Source organism: Lagopus muta, chromosome 10 (assembly GCF_023343835.1).
Source record: "Lagopus muta isolate bLagMut1 chromosome 10, bLagMut1 primary, whole genome shotgun sequence".
Taxonomy (NCBI): Eukaryota; Metazoa; Chordata; class Aves; order Galliformes; family Phasianidae; genus Lagopus; species Lagopus muta.
The window spans coordinates 2387884-2404419 of NC_064442.1; the positions used below are offsets into that span (position 1 = coordinate 2387884).

At 48.9% G+C, this 16536-nt stretch overlaps 1 protein-coding gene across 3 annotated transcripts in view; it reads left to right on the forward strand.

Moving 5' to 3' along the window:
- IGDCC4 (immunoglobulin superfamily DCC subclass member 4) overlaps positions 1–16536 on the forward strand; it is a 79265-nt gene that overhangs the window by 18222 nt on the left and 44507 nt on the right. For 2 of the 3 annotated variants that reach the window (XM_048955919.1, XM_048955920.1), the window contains exons 2-3: positions 7635–7964; positions 15772–15913. In XM_048955919.1, the coding sequence (XP_048811876.1) occupies positions 7635–7964; positions 15772–15913 (472 nt within the window). Of the gene's footprint in view, positions 1–1268; positions 1291–7634; positions 7965–15771; positions 15914–16536 lie in introns of those variants that run through there. The other variant, XM_048955922.1, reaches the window with a different exon arrangement.

A 16536-nucleotide genomic window follows, 5' to 3' on the forward strand; every position in this document is an offset into this window, starting at 1 on the left:
CTGTGATGTTTACAGATCAAACGTGTGCATGGAATAAAAACAGGAACTTCTGCCTCGAACAAAAGCAACGTGAATGGATTTCCTCCGAACGTCGGTAAAAAAAACGCCGCAAGTGTTTAAAATGTTGTCCAGGAAATCATGCAAATCCCAGGCAGTCATTTTAGCTTGATGGAGCCCTTTAAAATGGCAAATCTCAGGCTTATTCAGCTCAGCTTGCTGCTCAGCAGCAAAATTACAGTTACCTCAGCAAATGGGCCCTATAATGTTAACACCAGCGGATAACAAAAATAGCATTTAATAACTTTCATTACAGTTAGTGTTTCTAGGGCTTTGGGGCTTTGCTCTTTCCAATCATTTACATAATTTGCAGGTACAGGCTGCTGTGCCAGGCTGCCCATCTGATTCTCCCTCTGATCAGAGCATATTAATGCACTTGTTTGATGGTCTGTTACCAATAATTACCTTGGATAGCATTAGGAGCATTTCCAACATTGCAGCTGGTCTGTATTTTTCGCTAAGTATATTTCAGGGCCCAATTACAGGGCTCTGATGTGTTATTGTTCCAGTGTGTTTGTTCAAGCTTGTAATTTTAATATGCCTCTACACTGTAAATGTATGAATGTGAACCCAAAGCTCTGTCCTGAGCTCACCACGCATCCCACGCTTGCAGCAGCTTCTGCAGTGGTCATCTCAGCTCTGCCTCATCGACATATGAAAAGAGAAAGATGACAGCTTGAAGTAAAGGCTTCTGCAGAGCCCACTTTGGACTTCAGCTGCTGTTTCAAAAGCCTTCCTGGGATCAGAGAGAAGGAAATGGAAAGGCTTCACCTTCGTGTAAGAGTCAGGCACTCTAGCATTATGATTGCTATTGACAGTTCAACACAATGAATAAATTATTAGTGCTATTGATTTGCTTAATCTTTCTGAACTATCTGTTTGCAGGGGATGCATTGGAATAACACACATCTTGATGAACCCACGCTCAGCTGAGAGCTGGTTTTGTGTTCATCCCTACTGGTCGCTGCAGTCTGTAGATGCTTTGGCCAATCTGGTCTTGCATAGAAGCATGAGAGTGTTTGGTCCTTCCTAGAAACCGGTTCTGTCCTTCAGTAGTTGGACTCTAAGGCCACCTTAGAGTCAGCAGGGTGACAATCCACTGCAGGTCAGTGGCTGTGGTCTCAGGTAGCCAAAAGGAGCAGCTGCAGCTGGCTTCAGCAATAGGAGCATCAGAAGCATCGTTAAAGCACTTAGATGGAAACCTTTTCAACTCCTTTATTTCTTTGATGCCTGGTATGTGATATTTATACGTACAGATTTTCATCTACCAGGGGCTTCAGCAGCCTTTGCTTTTATCTAAGTGAGTCTAGTCATTAACCTATTTACCTTAATTACAGCTTTAGATAAAATCGGGCTTTTCAGATACAGCCTGTAAGCAGCAATGTGACATCGCATTTGTTTCAGACAGTGTTGTTGTTTTTCGTGCCATCCCTTCTGCTCTCTTGTTTTTAAGCAGGAATTTGAACAGAACAAAGCCAAGGGGCTCTTGCCCAGCACGGTTCTTTGGGGAGAACTGCATTTAGAGCATGCTACAACAGATCGATGAGTTATGATTAATTTAACTTTTAAATGGAGGGGCTTTGTATACATGTGAAAATATAATAATGGGCTGCTATGAAGTGGATGGGTTAGGATCGATGTTCCAAAGCCACCAAGCCTCGTAAAGAACCGTTAGATGCGAAGATGTCTATAATTAAGTGGAGTGGAGCTGTAGGAAGGGGGGGTGTTGCTGTTTGCCTGCCCCTGTGGTGTTGCACGCAGGCTGCTCACAGTGCTGGGCTGCTGGGAAAGGCTGTGATGCTGTCAGTGACAGGAGATGGTCTGAGAGCCCCTTGTGCTGCCTGGGTGGGTGTTCGCTCTGCAGCGGGAATGTATTGAAGTACAGTTGCTCTCTGAATTAGACAATGTGAAATTAAAGTCTTTCTGTGGCTCTAGGAGTATCTGAAGAGCATCAGCAGAAGGTGAGGTTGCAGCAGAACAATAGCGCAGTAGTTGATGTGCTGATAGTTATTTGTTAAGTAATAACTGCACTTTTTCTTTGGTGCTGTTCGCTCCCACTTAAATGAGATTAATTGTGTTGTTGAGTTCCACAAGTTCAGCATCCAAAATAAATACATAAATTAAGAGGGGTGACAGCACAGAGGCTTAAACTGCCTCTTGAATGCCTGCCACCTCCTGCAGGATGTGGGGCACGAGGAGCAGCCCTTCTGCAGCCCCGTATCCCGCAGAACACACACGACGATGAGTGCTCTGCCTGCACTGCCTGTTCCTCGCTCCTGGGAAGGTTTTCTTTGGCTGCAGCTCTGCAAGGTGCACAAGGGTTCCAAAGTGCCAGATGTGTGTGGAATAGGAAACGTGCTGGCCAGGCTCCAGCCCGTGGGACCTGCAACACAGTGGCTCCCCAGGAAAATCTCTGGCTGCCAAGAGCCAGGAGTGATGTCAGCTCTGGAAGTGTGTCAGATTAAAAACCCTTGTACTTTGCTCCCTGTGAAGTATTAATCTCCCTGTACAGCCTGTGCTGTAACGGGTCCTGTCTGGCTCGGTGCAACTTTATTTGTTTTGGGTTAGAGGCACTGAGGATTTTGTTTAGAGGTGCTGGAGGCTGTCAGCAGCTCTGCTTAAATGGCTTTGGCCTTAAGTTCTATCTGTGCTGAAGATGCCTGTCCTGCACTTGAAGGGAAGGTGTAAACCTTGCAATTGCCAGCCAGTCAGAATGGTCTGGGGTAGGTTACAGAGCCAGTAGTGCCCTGGGACTGGTGGGGTCCCACCCGGATTTGGGGTTCCTGTGGCAGAAGGTGAGGATCTGGGTTCGGCTGCAGGATGTCAGATGCCTGTGCCACTAGTAGCAGTATTTGGTCTTGGTGCTTCAAGAGTAGGAGAGGTTCTTCTACTGAGTCAGCTGACGTAGTAGGTTCAGTGGGCAGGTGTTGGGGTGCACGAAGCTGTCTGCTTGGATGTAGCCCTAAATGAATGTGGTGGGGTGCAGCCTGACAGCACCTGGAGCTTGGCTTGATGTCTGCTGTGCCCTGCTCAGTCCTGAAGAAGTCCTTGCAGGTGCTTAAACCTTCTTGGCTTCCTCTTGCTCAGCTGGTTTGTTCAACAAGATGGTGTATCTCCCCCATACACTGCCCTTCTGTCTGTCCTTGGGACAGCCTGTTGGGATGGGGTCAGGGCTGTGGCTGTGGTGAAGGGCTGCTGGATGGAAGTAAGGTTGTGGCCGTGATGAGGAGGTGCTGTGACCAGCTAGAGGAAAGCTGTGCTGCCCAGCTGTTAAGGGTTTGTCTGGTGATATAATGGCAGAGCCGTGTTTGAAGCTGGGACATCTCCAAACGAAGCTACCGGTCTCCTGTTGAACAGTAACCTTTTATTTGCTTGTGCCATGTAACAGAGCTCAAGGACACGCTTACTGCTGATAGCCAAAATTTCACCAGAACAAGCACCTCACTTGTGTAGGTCTTTCCTCCTTGCTTTGCGTGGTGAACCCCAGGGCAGGGAAATAACTGCATACAGAGGCTGGTGGTGTGTTGTGCTGGACTCGGACACAGAGTGCAAGCTCCCACCAGATTGACGGGCTTGGAGTACTGCGTCTCGTGATGTGAAAACACTGCTCCGAGGGCCCTGCCTCTGACCAAGTAATTGCATGTCAGGGATCTGTCAAACCTTGCTGTGTAGCTAGCTCACACTTCACCTGGTTATTTACAGTTTTGTAATCATGAAAGAAGGAGAACTGATTCTTTCCCCTTTGCTCAATAGTAAGTCAATTTCTGCCTCCATTTGGTGCAAAGGAAAGGAGATGCAGGAGTTGTTTTTGGCTGTGCGTTGAGATGCGTGCATTGGGAAGGAGATGTTGGCTGCTTTAATATGGTTTGTAGCTGCCTGCACTGGGTCTGGAATGAAGGCTGCTGCTGGCAGGGGCTGTGCCTTAAAGATTTTGCAGCCTGTGTTTGTCTGCAAGGCCCTGCTTTGTGGGTGGGGTTTTTTGGTTTTTTTTTTTGGTTGTTTCTTTGCTGTTCAAGAGGAGATGCTGCCTTTTTTTTCACTAGGCATGGGCAGCAAAAGTATATGGGTGGGTAGTGGGAGTGAGGAAGTGATGAAATAGATTGGGAGAAAAGGACTTTTTATCTTTTGGACTGTTTTTGTGTGTAGTGTAGCGTAGGTGTTGGCAACATGGGAGAGAATAAAACACCTGGGGCCAGAGGAGAATGTGGTTTCATGGGAGCAAACCACTTACCTTGCTGCATCGAAGGCCCTCCGTTTCAGGGCATGTAAATATTTCAGTATGTTAATATTTCAGTATGTTTATGTTCCTGCAGAACTCTGTGTGTGTGTGCATATAGATGGATGCTGCATATACCTATGTGTTATGTGTGTATTAGCATATATATTTATAGTCCTGAACCACTACTGACTGCCTTGGGACAGCTCAGTGATTTGCTGGCCTTAGTGAGGTTTGGTGTGAGCTCTGCCTGTTACCTGGGGCCGGTCAGACACAGACATCTCTGTTCTCTCCCAGTAAATCCCCTCTCTGCTTTTGGTCCCCTTTTCCCTACTTTATCTTCCAAAGAGTTATTTTGAAATGTTCTCAGTTGTGTTAGGCAATTTCTGAGTGTTGCTCTGCGTGCTGTGATGTAAAAGCCTGCTTTGAATGTAGAAGCTGTGTTGCCTTCCATAGGGAAACGCTGTACAGGGTTTCATGGCCTCAATTTGGAGATCCATGAGCTGAAAACTTGCGGTTCTGCCAGGCTTCAATGCTTGAAGCTGCATCCTGGAGCTCTCTCTCTCCAGCTCCGTAGCACAGGTCTGCAGCTGAACCACCTGCCCTGAGCTGAGATGTGAGAAGACTTCCTGGCTCAGCAGCCTGCCTCTGTTCTGCTGCAGCTCTCCCTTGAAGTGGCTGTGCTTGCTGCATGAGGCAGGTGGTGTGTGGGGTGGCTTCCCTGCATTCGCTCATCCATTACCTCCAGTAGGCAAGAGGGCGAAGGTGAGCAGCAGGCTGCGTGGGGCTGTGTTTGAGCAGGGTTGTATCTATTTCTGTCACTGAGCGATGAAGAATGGAGGTTGGAAAGAGTCAGCAGCTTCTGTAAGCACTCAACATTCCTGATTTCATTTGTCTTTGATCTCATTTTTACTCTCTTCTGATCCTTTTCCTTGAAAGCGTTTTTATCTCATTGTCAGGCTTGCTAATTTAGGGCGGTGTTTTGAACCAGACCTCCACCTACATTTTCAGAGCCTGGAAGGTATGTTTTGTTTAATCAGGGAGTGCTTATACAGTTCTTTGAACATCAGAAGTGTAGTTGGAGCTTTTTCAATGATATATCTGAGTCCTGGGCACTTGCTGCCCCAACCTGTGTGTGCCAAGGGCTTGTCCCTAAAAACCTGCAGTACTGGGGGCTGAAGAGGCTGGGTGGCTGAGGGCAGCCTATGCTCACCTGTCAGAGCAGCCCGATGTCACAGGTTGTGAGCACACCAGGGCTTTTGCTTGGCTTCTTGGTCTGGAAGCGCTTATGGCACTCCTGGGATGAAGGGCAGTGGTTTGAGCACTCGTGTATCTCTTAGCATTGCATGGAGGCTGCGCTGCTTGGCAGTGCTGTAGGTGTGTACAAGTAGAAACATTGATACCCCGGAGGTTAGTTGCTGCTGTTACTGAGTGGGTTGTGTGGTACAAGCAGGTTTCCAGGAAAGGATTGACTACTGCTTTTTAAAGATCTTGTGCATGTGTGTGCTCACTGGGGTGAAGTGTTGAGGCAACCTCCTCCTGTCGTTACCAGTGAGACTGCATTCACACAAGCAGCTCAGCACGTGCACCAAATCTTAGAAGCAGAGAGAGCACTGGTTTCTCATGGAGGATCCCTTGCTCGTGGTGAAACATGTGCCTTGGTGAGCATGTTCCTGGACTGTGTGTTCAGCTTCACATGTATTTCCTTCCAGTAACTGTTTATGCTCTCTTGATGCAGCACCAGGGACCTGAGCTGGGTCTGCAGCCAGGCTCTGAGTTGTGTAAGTGCTTCTTTTTTCAGCTGGCAACTTGGATCCTATTGGGTTTTGACTCCTGGGAGAAGATCTGGGCAATATTCAGGGGTAAAGAAATTCCGTATTAAAAAAAGAACACCACGTATTTCTTCTGCTGTGGTGCTGTCAGTTCGGACTGCAAGCAGGTTGGTTTTCAGAAGGCAGAAGCCTGAGAGGCTGATAATTGCTTCTTGCCAACCTGTGCTGGCGTAGGAAGCACTCCGCAGAGCTCTGCTCTATTCCTAGCTGCCAGCTGTCCCCGCATGCTGCTCCTCTCTGAGAGGAGGAGTATTTTCAGCAAAAAACCATTAAAATTGCAGCCTGAGGAAGGCAGAAAATAGGACAGAGATGCAGGCTGTCTTGCAGAGCGATGAGCAGGAGTGCCTGGCAAGCAACACGGGCCACCTGATGCTCAAGATGCGTTGATGTGACGCTGCTGGCAGTGCTGGTTCAGAGGAGGTAAGGGGCAAAGCATAGAGAAGGCTGGAGCCTCCTAATGAGTACCTGTCCCTGCGTGCTTAGTTGGGCACCAAATGAGCCCCAAGTGTGGGCAGGGCAAGGCCCTTCCTTACGGGACACCCGGAGTTTCCATCTCCCTGCACGTGTAATTTTGCGTGTCATTGCTCCTAATTGCTTGCTTAACTCGCACGCTTTTAAAAGGCAGCCCTTTTATCAGCAGTAGGTAGTAGCAGGTTTAATAGAGTGTTTGAATTCCTATAAAATTAATCTGTAGCCTTCTGCGATAGGAGACGGGCAGGGAGCCATGTGGTTCATATCCAGTGTTGATAAACTTGTTATAGAGGCAGGAAACATTTCTGATTGGAGCAGTGACAAAATAATTTGGAGCAGAGCCATAAAAAGAGTGGATGGTGATGGTTTGAGTGCAGCAGAGATTGAAATTGCTGGTGTGTGGAAGCAGCGCTGCCAGCTAACATTGACTTAGTGTCTCTGGAGGACTCTAACGGCAAATGCATTTTATTAATGGCAATATTCTTTTAGGAAATGCTGAGCCTTGTTTCAGAGGTGGAGCTCTCCTATGAGTACGTGGGTTTGGAAGTGGGCCAGCCCCAACCCAGCTCAGCTCAGCCAGCGGCCGCTCAGCGCTCTGCCTGCGGCTGCAGCACACAGCTGCCTGAGGGTTTGAGCTGGCTGAGCATGTGGGGCTGCCCCTCGGGCTGCCAGTTTGCAGTAGGAATATCCTTCCAAGGAGGCAGGGGGGAGGAAGTATTTGCTACTTATGGGCAGCTGTGGCAGGTGAAGGTGGGGTTGGGGCCCGTGCTGCATCGTCTTTGATTTGCAGTTGTTCTGTGCTTGAACCCAGGATGGAAAAAGCAAGTGTGGATACAAGGCTGCTGCTGGGCGTGGTGGGGAGCAGCAGAGGTGGTGCAGGCTGTGCTTGCAGCCCAAGAGATGTATGATGGAGAAGTTAGTGCACAGGTGTCGTGGGAGGTGCTGGCTGTACTATGGGGCTGAATGTCATGTCTTATCCCTAACCACTTTTGTGTGTAACCGGGATGTTATTAACCGAGCAGGGCAACCCCTGAAGAAATGCTGTCTTCTCTTTGCAGGGAGGCTGTTGGAAGGGGATTCTGTGGAGCTGAGCTGTAGTGCTGGTCCTGCAAAGGTGATATTGGAGCCAAACCAAGTCGTGGTTTTGGACTGTAACCTGGCCCCTGCTGAGCAGGTGATCAATATCACATGGAAGAGGAATGGGTTTCCACTAGTGGAGCAGGAACATCTGCACGTGCTTCCAAATGGATCGCTCTTCATCTCATCGCAGGCTATGGCAAAGGACAGTAAATACTCTGAGAGAGCTGATGCTGAGGGTAATTACTCCTGTGTGTCCCACAGCTCCCTAGGGGCTGTCACCAGTCAAACGGCTGCAGTCAGATTTTCAAGTAAGTGGGTCTTGTTTTTTCTTTTCTAATGACTATGAATTGAAATTCTATTAATGATGTGTATGTGGGATTTGGGACAGCCCACAGGTAAGCTGTGGTGTCTCTCTTGACCCAATGGCATTCTCATGTGCAACACTCCCAGGTAAGTGCCATGAGCCTTAAATTAAAACCAGGATCATACTTGCTCTCCAGAAATTGGTGTTTGCTTTTGTGGGGAAATCAGTACCTCAAAGCCATGCATCAGCACCATTTTTGTAGGAATGTGGGGGTGGAGGGGTTGGCTGTGGAGCTCTGGCAGCCCTGGCAAAGGCTGTAGTAGATATAGTTAAGAAGCATTGCTCTGAGTCTGAGCTCTGCCTGGTGTGAGGGGAACTGTGATGGGAAGAGTTGGGAGAAAGTGTCCTTTGCATTCCCCATGCATCCATCAGTCCTGGATGGTGTGTGCAGAATGCACCTGCATTACTTGCATGGGAGCAGCTGGGAGAATCAGCCCTGTTTGGGGTGGGACAACATGCTTTGCTGTTCTCTGTGTTCCCTGCTTGACTGTGCTGAGCTCTGTGTCCCATCTGGGAATTTGCCATGAGTGAGCAGCATAGTTATGCTACTGAAAGAGTTATCACTGAGGGATGGTCAGGTGGGTGTGGGTGGCCACCTGAGGACAGAAAGTGCTGGAAACAGGCCAGGCTGTGCTCAGGTGGTCCCAGTTCCCCTTTGTCCCTGCTCTCCATCACTAGCTTAAATCAGAACAGCCTTCTAGGGGCATCTGCTGCTTTCCCTGTTTGCGATGTCTGGTGACGCTGATGGCTTTAGTGTGTCTGAGTGTGGTCTTGTGAAAATGATAGACTGTGAACATAGTTAAGATCTGATGAACCAAGGGAGGCCTTTGGGTCTTTCATCTACTCTGTGGGGTTCTGACAGACAGGATGTTGAATGTCTCCTCTTCAGATGTCCTTTGTTTGTGAAATCTTAGCTCTGACTTCAGCACAGCGAGTGGCGAAAAAGCAGGAGCTTAATGCAACTTATCTGCTTGAGAGCCCAAGCTGGTAGCCACAGTGAGCAGGGGGGTTGCCAAGGCCCCCTATGTGCTTGGTGGGGCCAAGGGAGGCACCAGGTCCTGGATGGGGCAGGTGCCCTGAATGTCAGTTTCCAAGCATGCTCTCCTAAAGCAGCACTGCTAATTTCAGGTATGGTGAGAAGGCAATTAAGGCAAAGCAGTTTTATGGTGCTTGGATGTCACTGAGAACATCCCAATTTGGAAATATGTGTCCAGCCCCCTGCTGTCCAACTGCATCATGCACCAGGAGAGAGCAGTCTGCTTGTGGCTTCCCAGATAAGGGCATCTTTGTGCATCAGCATGGCCTGAAATGCCCATAATGGAAACCTTTCTTCCCACAGAGACTGGGCTTTGGACTTGTGTTCCCAGGCAGCCTTCTGCCATCATCCCTTTGTGGGATGTTCCCACAGGCAGAATTTACCCCATCTCAGCATGGTGCGGAGCTCGGAGCTCAGAGCTCTGGGGCAGCACCAGACACTGAAGGGCGGTGCTCACTGAGGCTGGGACAGACATCTGTCTGTGTGTCAAACAGTGTTGCTCCACTCCGTGTCGGGACCGATTGTGAGGCAAATGTCCCTCTATAATGGAAGAGATGAAAGAGAGCTCTTCAGGCTGTTTTTCATTTCAGTCTCAGAACAAGACTCTAAGATCTGAGCCACTGAATCTTTGTTCAAGAATAAAATTCTTTTGTATTCAGAAATGGCTACCAAAGCTATTCTAAGTATGAGAGTGCCAATAAATGATTCCTTGACCTACCAAACAAGAGAGGTTAGAAAATAATACAAACACAATAGCACTTCTCTCTAGTGCAGACCTATGTAAATGTTGACAAATGCAGCCAGACAGCACGCCGTGAGATGCAAGCCTGAAACACGTTCCCAGTCTTGGGAAATTAGGGCTGAGATGCTTGTGAACTTGCACAGAGCTGTGGTAAGTGAACGTGCAGATGATGCTGTACCACCCATGCTACACAGAGACCACTGAGGATCTCACAAGGGTTCTTGCAAACTGGAGTCAAGGATTCTGCATACAGATATTGTCTGGGAGACATGCAGTGGAAGAGGCATCATGAGTCCTGGTGGTCTATTCAGCTCCTCCTCCCCCAGTCTCAGTCACCCTGAACTGGCATCGATTCCCTTTCCAGTGTGTCTCTGTGTGCTCCTGTTACGGATTTGGGTGTATTGTTTTGTGTTTCATGAGTGAGAACAGTGAAAATGTCTCAAAAATGGGAGACAGGCTTGGATTGCCTTTCTCTCCCTGTGGATTTTTGCAGAGGAGTGCTGTGGGTTCCTCCCAGAACCAAGGGATTACGGGTGAACTTTCCAGCTCATTTCCTGACATGGATCCGTAGGCCTCCTTAACAGCCAGCTGCACAGGCAAGGTGCTGCTATGGCAAATGAATGCACCTGACATAACACTCATTTCTGAATGGAGAGCAGAGAGAGAATTATTAATGAAATGCATCTCTGGCTGTGTTTTGTTCCATGGGGTGGGCAGAGGCGCTTGCTGCATTAGCATTCAGCTGGTGCAAATGAGGATCATACAGGCTCTTTTTTTTTCCTGCTGGTTGAATACAGCAGTCTGTCTGAAGTTGTCTATGGGTAGATGGAGTTATTCTTTGTGCTGACTGCCCTGGGCGCTGCTGATCAATACCAGACAGATGAAAACCTGTTTAGCAGGTAGGTTATATCAACACTACCCTCAGCCTGCGCTCCTGATACACCGCACAGGGGAGATCCTGTGCTGTGCTGTAGGGCTGGCTCTGTGCACCACACAGCACTGCGATGACAAGAACATTTAGCATTCATAACATCGAGTCATCTCCTGTGGTTTTTCATACTCGTTTCTTTGTTCATTCACCACTGCCTTGCCCCATATAGGCAAAGTACCATGAGGAAACTGTGGGACTGGAGCTGTGGGTTGTCTCAGCATCTGCTAAACTCAGTGCCAAGGCAGTTGCAGGGCAATTGGGACAAGATTCCCCTCTGCCAGAGGGCAGTCCTGCCAGACTGCCCTCCTATCAGCACCAGTGCATTCAGGCACTTATTTTGCTTCTCTCTTGCTTTCTTAGTGCTTCTACACAATTAGATATACCTTCTCAGTAGCCCCAGAAGCTGAGGGCAGCTCGCTCCAGCGTTGCTGTGCTTGCTCTGTCAGCCAGGTGAGTTGGGAGACTAGGAGTGGCTGATTGGTGCAGACAGATGGGACCTTGGTGAGGGCTGGAGTGACAGAGGCTGGGCAGTTTGCAGGCTGGCTGGCTAACAGGGCAGCAGTGTCCAAGGAAGCACTATGAGGGATTGAGTTGTAGGCTGCTGGAGGTGATTACTAAAGGAGGCACAGAAGTCCACATCTCTTGTCTGACAGGAGCTGCCAGAATGCATAAGCCTGCTGTTATGTGTATGGACATGAAAGGCTCTCTCTGCCCATGCTAGAGCGATGAAGATGGCCTCATAGGCAGCCCTCCTTCAGGAGTTGCTGAGAAGACATTCATGCATGTGCTGGGTGCCGCCTGTCCTCTTGAGTGCCTGGGACTTTGCTGGGTCACTGCTTGGATCACTGGAGACAGCCACAGCCAGCAGAGGAGACCCGGGGAGCACAGCCTTGGTGGGACAAACAACAGAGCAGTGATGGGTGGGGGACAGCACACACGGATCTGCCACAGGTGGAGGTGCCCAGATGCCTTGGCCCCAGCAGTGCCTTCCAGGGGAACCTAACATTGCAGTGCCCTCCATGCTTTCCCTTCCATTGTCACCTCTGTGTTGGCTCATGTTTTGCTGAATACATGTGTGACACAGCAGCACCTTGGAGCTCATCCCAGTGTGCTGCTGGCTGGGACCTGCGTCACTGTTCACCACCTGCACACCATGGCTCATGGTACAAGCATGGTACAGCCTGTTTGGGCTGCTGGATTAGATTTGCAGGTTTCTCCAAGCCGTGCCTGCTCCTACATGGAAATACCAGGGGCGTTATTGTCATCGTGGGAAGGTGTAGCTTTCTACCTGTTAATAACTACATTGGTGAAGATTTGTTAAAGCTGTTAATTTAGCCTAAACATTTTGTGTGAGGGAGGTTCTAGAAAATTACAGTAATTGTAGCTGTCAGATGAAAACGTTTGCTGTGCCTGGAGGGAACAGGCCTGCGCCGTGTGGCTGCTGGCAGAGCTGCAGAGGTTTGGTGTTGCAGCTGGCAGCACATGCTGCAGCAGGGAGAGGTGTATGTGTGTGCATGGGCTCCTCTCCTGAGAGAGAGCTCTCTGTGCTGCACTGTCTCTGAAAGACAGGGATTTAGTTGTATTTTTAAGGATTTACTTTATGGATTTGATACTATTTATTCTGGGCACCAGGTGCATCACCAGGTCTCTCTGCTTCCCTCCAATTGGGCCGGAGAATTTCCAGCACATCAGTGCACAGGCTCTGGATCGCCTCTAGCTGTGCCTCTTGGATGTTCTTGGGTGTAGATAGGGAACCAGGGGCTCTGCAGAGGTAGGAGTGAGCCCTGTGAGGGTAAGCTGGGCAGCACAGGTCCTACATTGCCAACTGGCCTGCAGACTGAGCTCTGGCTCTGCCTCCTCTGCGCTGTGGAACCGTGGCAAATCACACCAATCACAGCAAATCCTGCAGTCTCCCTGCTGCCTCCCCGTCCCATTTAGCAGTTCAGAGCAGTTTGTCTGGGCAGTATATATGATCTCACTGGGGGCTTTAGTCGCCCCCCCCATCTTAAAAGCACCTTGGGATAATCACAAAAGGCAGGCAGGGGATATGCACGTGGAAACTTGGGGGGGGGGCAAAGCGCTGTGCGAGAGAGCTGTGAGCCTCTTTCAGAAGGCCGAATTCCTCGCATAGGCTGCATTTTCTGCCTTGGGTGTAGTGTTGCTGCCTGGCAGCCTTTCCAAGCTCAGGGCCTCCTGAGCTGCTGGGAGGGGGGGAGGCTGCAGCATTCCCTGTGCCGCTGGCACCCCCGGGCTGGGAGCCTTGGCACACAGCTTGGCTCCAGCTGGGCTGAGCATGTGAGTGGGAAGGGAGTGGGAAGGAAGTGGGAAGGTGTGATGCGCTCCCAAAGGTGCAGTGTGGTGCTTTGGCACGCTTCTGTAGTGCTCCTCCACCTCTTCACCTGCAGTCCGTCATTTTTTACTGAGTGGCCTTAAGGTGCTCAGGGAAACCAGCACAACATGGCTGGGAGTTGTTTTGTGGCATGGCATGGCTTTTAGCAGGCTTAGTGAGTTAAACCCTAGCTGAGGAGTTGAAAAGACCATTGAGTCTTATCTATCTGCTTTGTTTCCCTTTTCACTCCTGGCGTTTTTCTTCCATGCCTCCTTGAAACCTGTTACTCTGCAGAATCGTAGAATCATAGAATCACAAGGTTGGAAATGACCTGCAAGATCATCTTCTGCAGCAAGTTTTTTTCCACAAGAACATTTATGGAAAGAGAATAGACCCTGCTTGAATACTCCTAGGATGAGCTTGCAGAACAGCTCTGAGACCAGGCTGTGCCACTCTGTGGGTGCCAGGCATGTGCTGCCTCCTCCTCTCCAGCCAGACATCACTTGGATGACAGAAGAGGATCACAAAGGATGCCAGCATGCCATGGTCATGGCTCTGAACTGGTGCAGGAGATGCTTGTGGAGCAGCAATGAAGTTGGCCAGGAAGGCTGTCTTTACCTGAATCTCACCAGTGCTGGGATCTGGTGTTCTTGCTCAGCCCTGCATCAAACAAACCTTTCCACTTTTCTTACCTTGGTTTGGTGTTGCTTTCTGTGCACAAAGGTCCTTGCTGTTCTGTCCTGCAGGCAGTGCATGACTTTGCAGGCTGCTCCTCTCAAAGCTTCCTGAGATAGTTTTCTTTCCCAGGATGTCCTCAGCAATCCCTATCCTGATGTCCTAACAGGATGTCCCTGTAACAGGGAACAGGATCCCGAACTTGGATGGCAGAGCTGCCCAGCTTCCCAGTCCCACCCTGAGAGCTATCTGGAGGAGACACCAGCAGGCAAGTGAAGGTTTACTCCACGTGCTACAGCCACTGAGCTCTCAGCCCTTGCTAGCTCTCAGGATGCTGCGCTCCCTAATCAGGGTCACTGTTTAGTCACACTCCTCCACACCGTAATGAGAAATCTGTCATGGGTGCATTTCTTGGCTCTTTGCTTTTGAAGAGCCGTGCTGGAGCCCAGCACAGCAGACATGGAGCTGGTTTGAGGTGTAGGGCAGGGTTTGGTTCTCAACAGCGTATTTCAAGCTTGCAGACACAGGTCTGGCAGGGGATGGGGAAGGGGCAGCCAGCTGTCGTTTCTTTTGGGACAGGTTGCTGCTCTGGTGAGCCCAGGGACTCAAAAAGCACTGCTCCCTTTCGTACCCCTTTGGCCTTCATGGCAAAATGTGCAGGGGTGAGCCTGGCTTGCTGAACACCCCGCATCCCTTAGGAGAATGTATAAAATGCACCTGCCTGCAGCCATGTGGGAGAGCAAAGAGTGAGGAGCTGCCTGCTGCAATTTATGGAGCCTTTTTGCTGCTGTTAGCAGTAGCATTGCTGTTTGTAGCCCATGGTTTGCACGTAAGTTTTCTCGTCTCTGGAGGCTCATCTGAAGCTGCTGGAAAATTTGGGGCTCCATTGTATCAGCTTAGATTGTGCCACTTAAAAATGAATGGAAGAAAAACAGGTGACCTGACTTGAAGCAGAGAGAACAGAGATGCTGACAGATTTCATCTTTTTAGAGGGGTTCCTGCATACCTTCGTGCCATTTCCAGGCATGTTGAGCCTTTGGAGACTGACAAAGTGCTTTCATTTACACTCATAGGATGAAAAGAGTACAACAGGAAAGAGCATTATGGATACAAGAAGGAGGTTGTTTTGATGGTGCCAACCTGAAAGTGCACTTGTGTTTGATGGATTTCCTTTTAAACTCTTGGGTTCAGCAAAATATATTAACGTGAGCTTAAAAGATCATGCAGTTCTTGGAAATTACTCTGCACTCAGGTGCTCTGCGGAGTATATTTGAAAATACTAAAACTGTTGCCTGAATTGGGGCCTTATATTCATTTATTTTTCAAACTTTTCCAGAAATAGAAAGCGGTTTTTCATTATCATTCATTGAACTGAAGAACTCTACCTGGCGTTCAGCTGGTGCGAGAATTCAGTCTGCAACTGCTGCAGAGAGCAACGAGTCGCTTTAAACATGCGATAACTATTTAAGTGAAACAGGGTTCTAATGACAGTTGAGAATATGCTGAGGTTAAAATATGGCATGTAAAAGCATTTTCTTTTCAAAATGTACGTGCTTCCTCAGGCTAACGCCACCATGAAGTATGTGCTGCTCCAGCATTGCCAGCCTGCGGGCAGTTTTGGTCACGAAGGCTGACATCTGGCTCTGTTCTTCCTCTTACCTGTTCTTGACTTGGGCTATGAGTGTGCCACAAGGTAAAGGGGAACCCGTGCTTCCCCTCTTCTGTTTCTCATTCTGTGTGCGGCTCCCCAGTGGAGTAAATGAGCAAAGGAAGCGATTTAGAAGAGCAACTGGCAAAACCAGCTAGTTGTCTGTCTTCTCTCACACTGTTGCCTTCAAGGATAAAACGAGGTGAGAAGCAAATTTGCAGGTTGAAACATTTCAGTTGCTGTTCTTGGACTGCTGGGGGCTTGTAGGGGATGGCAAAGGGAGGAATTGCACTTCAGGCTCATTTACAGCCAACTTGTCCTCCATACCACGTTTGCGTTTCTCAGCAGAAACTCAAGTTCCTAACTTGCCTTGCTTTCTTCTTTTCCCAGGCTTGGCACGCTTCTTCCAACAGCCGGAGTCGCAGACAGTGGAAGAAAATGGCATGGCTCGGTTTGAGTGCCGCATCGAAGGCTTACCTTCCCCTGTCATCACGTGGGAGAAGGATCACGTAGCTGTTCCAGAAGAACCCAGGTGATGTCCTGATTGTTTTCCCATTTATTTAAAGGAAAAGAAAAAAAAATCCCAAACCTGATCACTTAAAATGTGAAAGTCTTTCATGAAAAGCTAGCATGAGGAGAGAAATGGTCTGAATCAGTTTTCAACCTGAAAACGAAGTGCTGAAAGAGCAGCACTTGTTGGAGGGACCCGTGCGAATGAGCTGATAAAACACAAAGTAAGACTTTCCACAAACATCATCCAAAGTACTGAAAAAAAAAAAGCCAAAACCAAACAGCCCAAAATAGCAGTAAGAACAAAATCATTCCCTTTTTTGTTACATACCTCTTCTTCCTGAGCCTTTGCCACAACGGACCAAGTGCTCTGTAATAGTCTTGTAGTCTGTAATAGTTTGTAGAAATGAAATTGGGTAGAAATTGGCTAATGAGCAAAGTAATTAAATGAGACCTGTGCCTCAATTCTCTGGTGGTCTGGAAGGTCTGCACGCAAGGATGCACAATTTCAGCATGGTTTTTATCAGCCACTTACTCCTCATCTAGAGAGTTCAAGGGAAATAAACAAGCATGCTGATGAGCAGAGCGCATGAATGCGAATGGAGAAACTCGAGATCGTCCAGGTTCTTACAGCACAGATCCTGC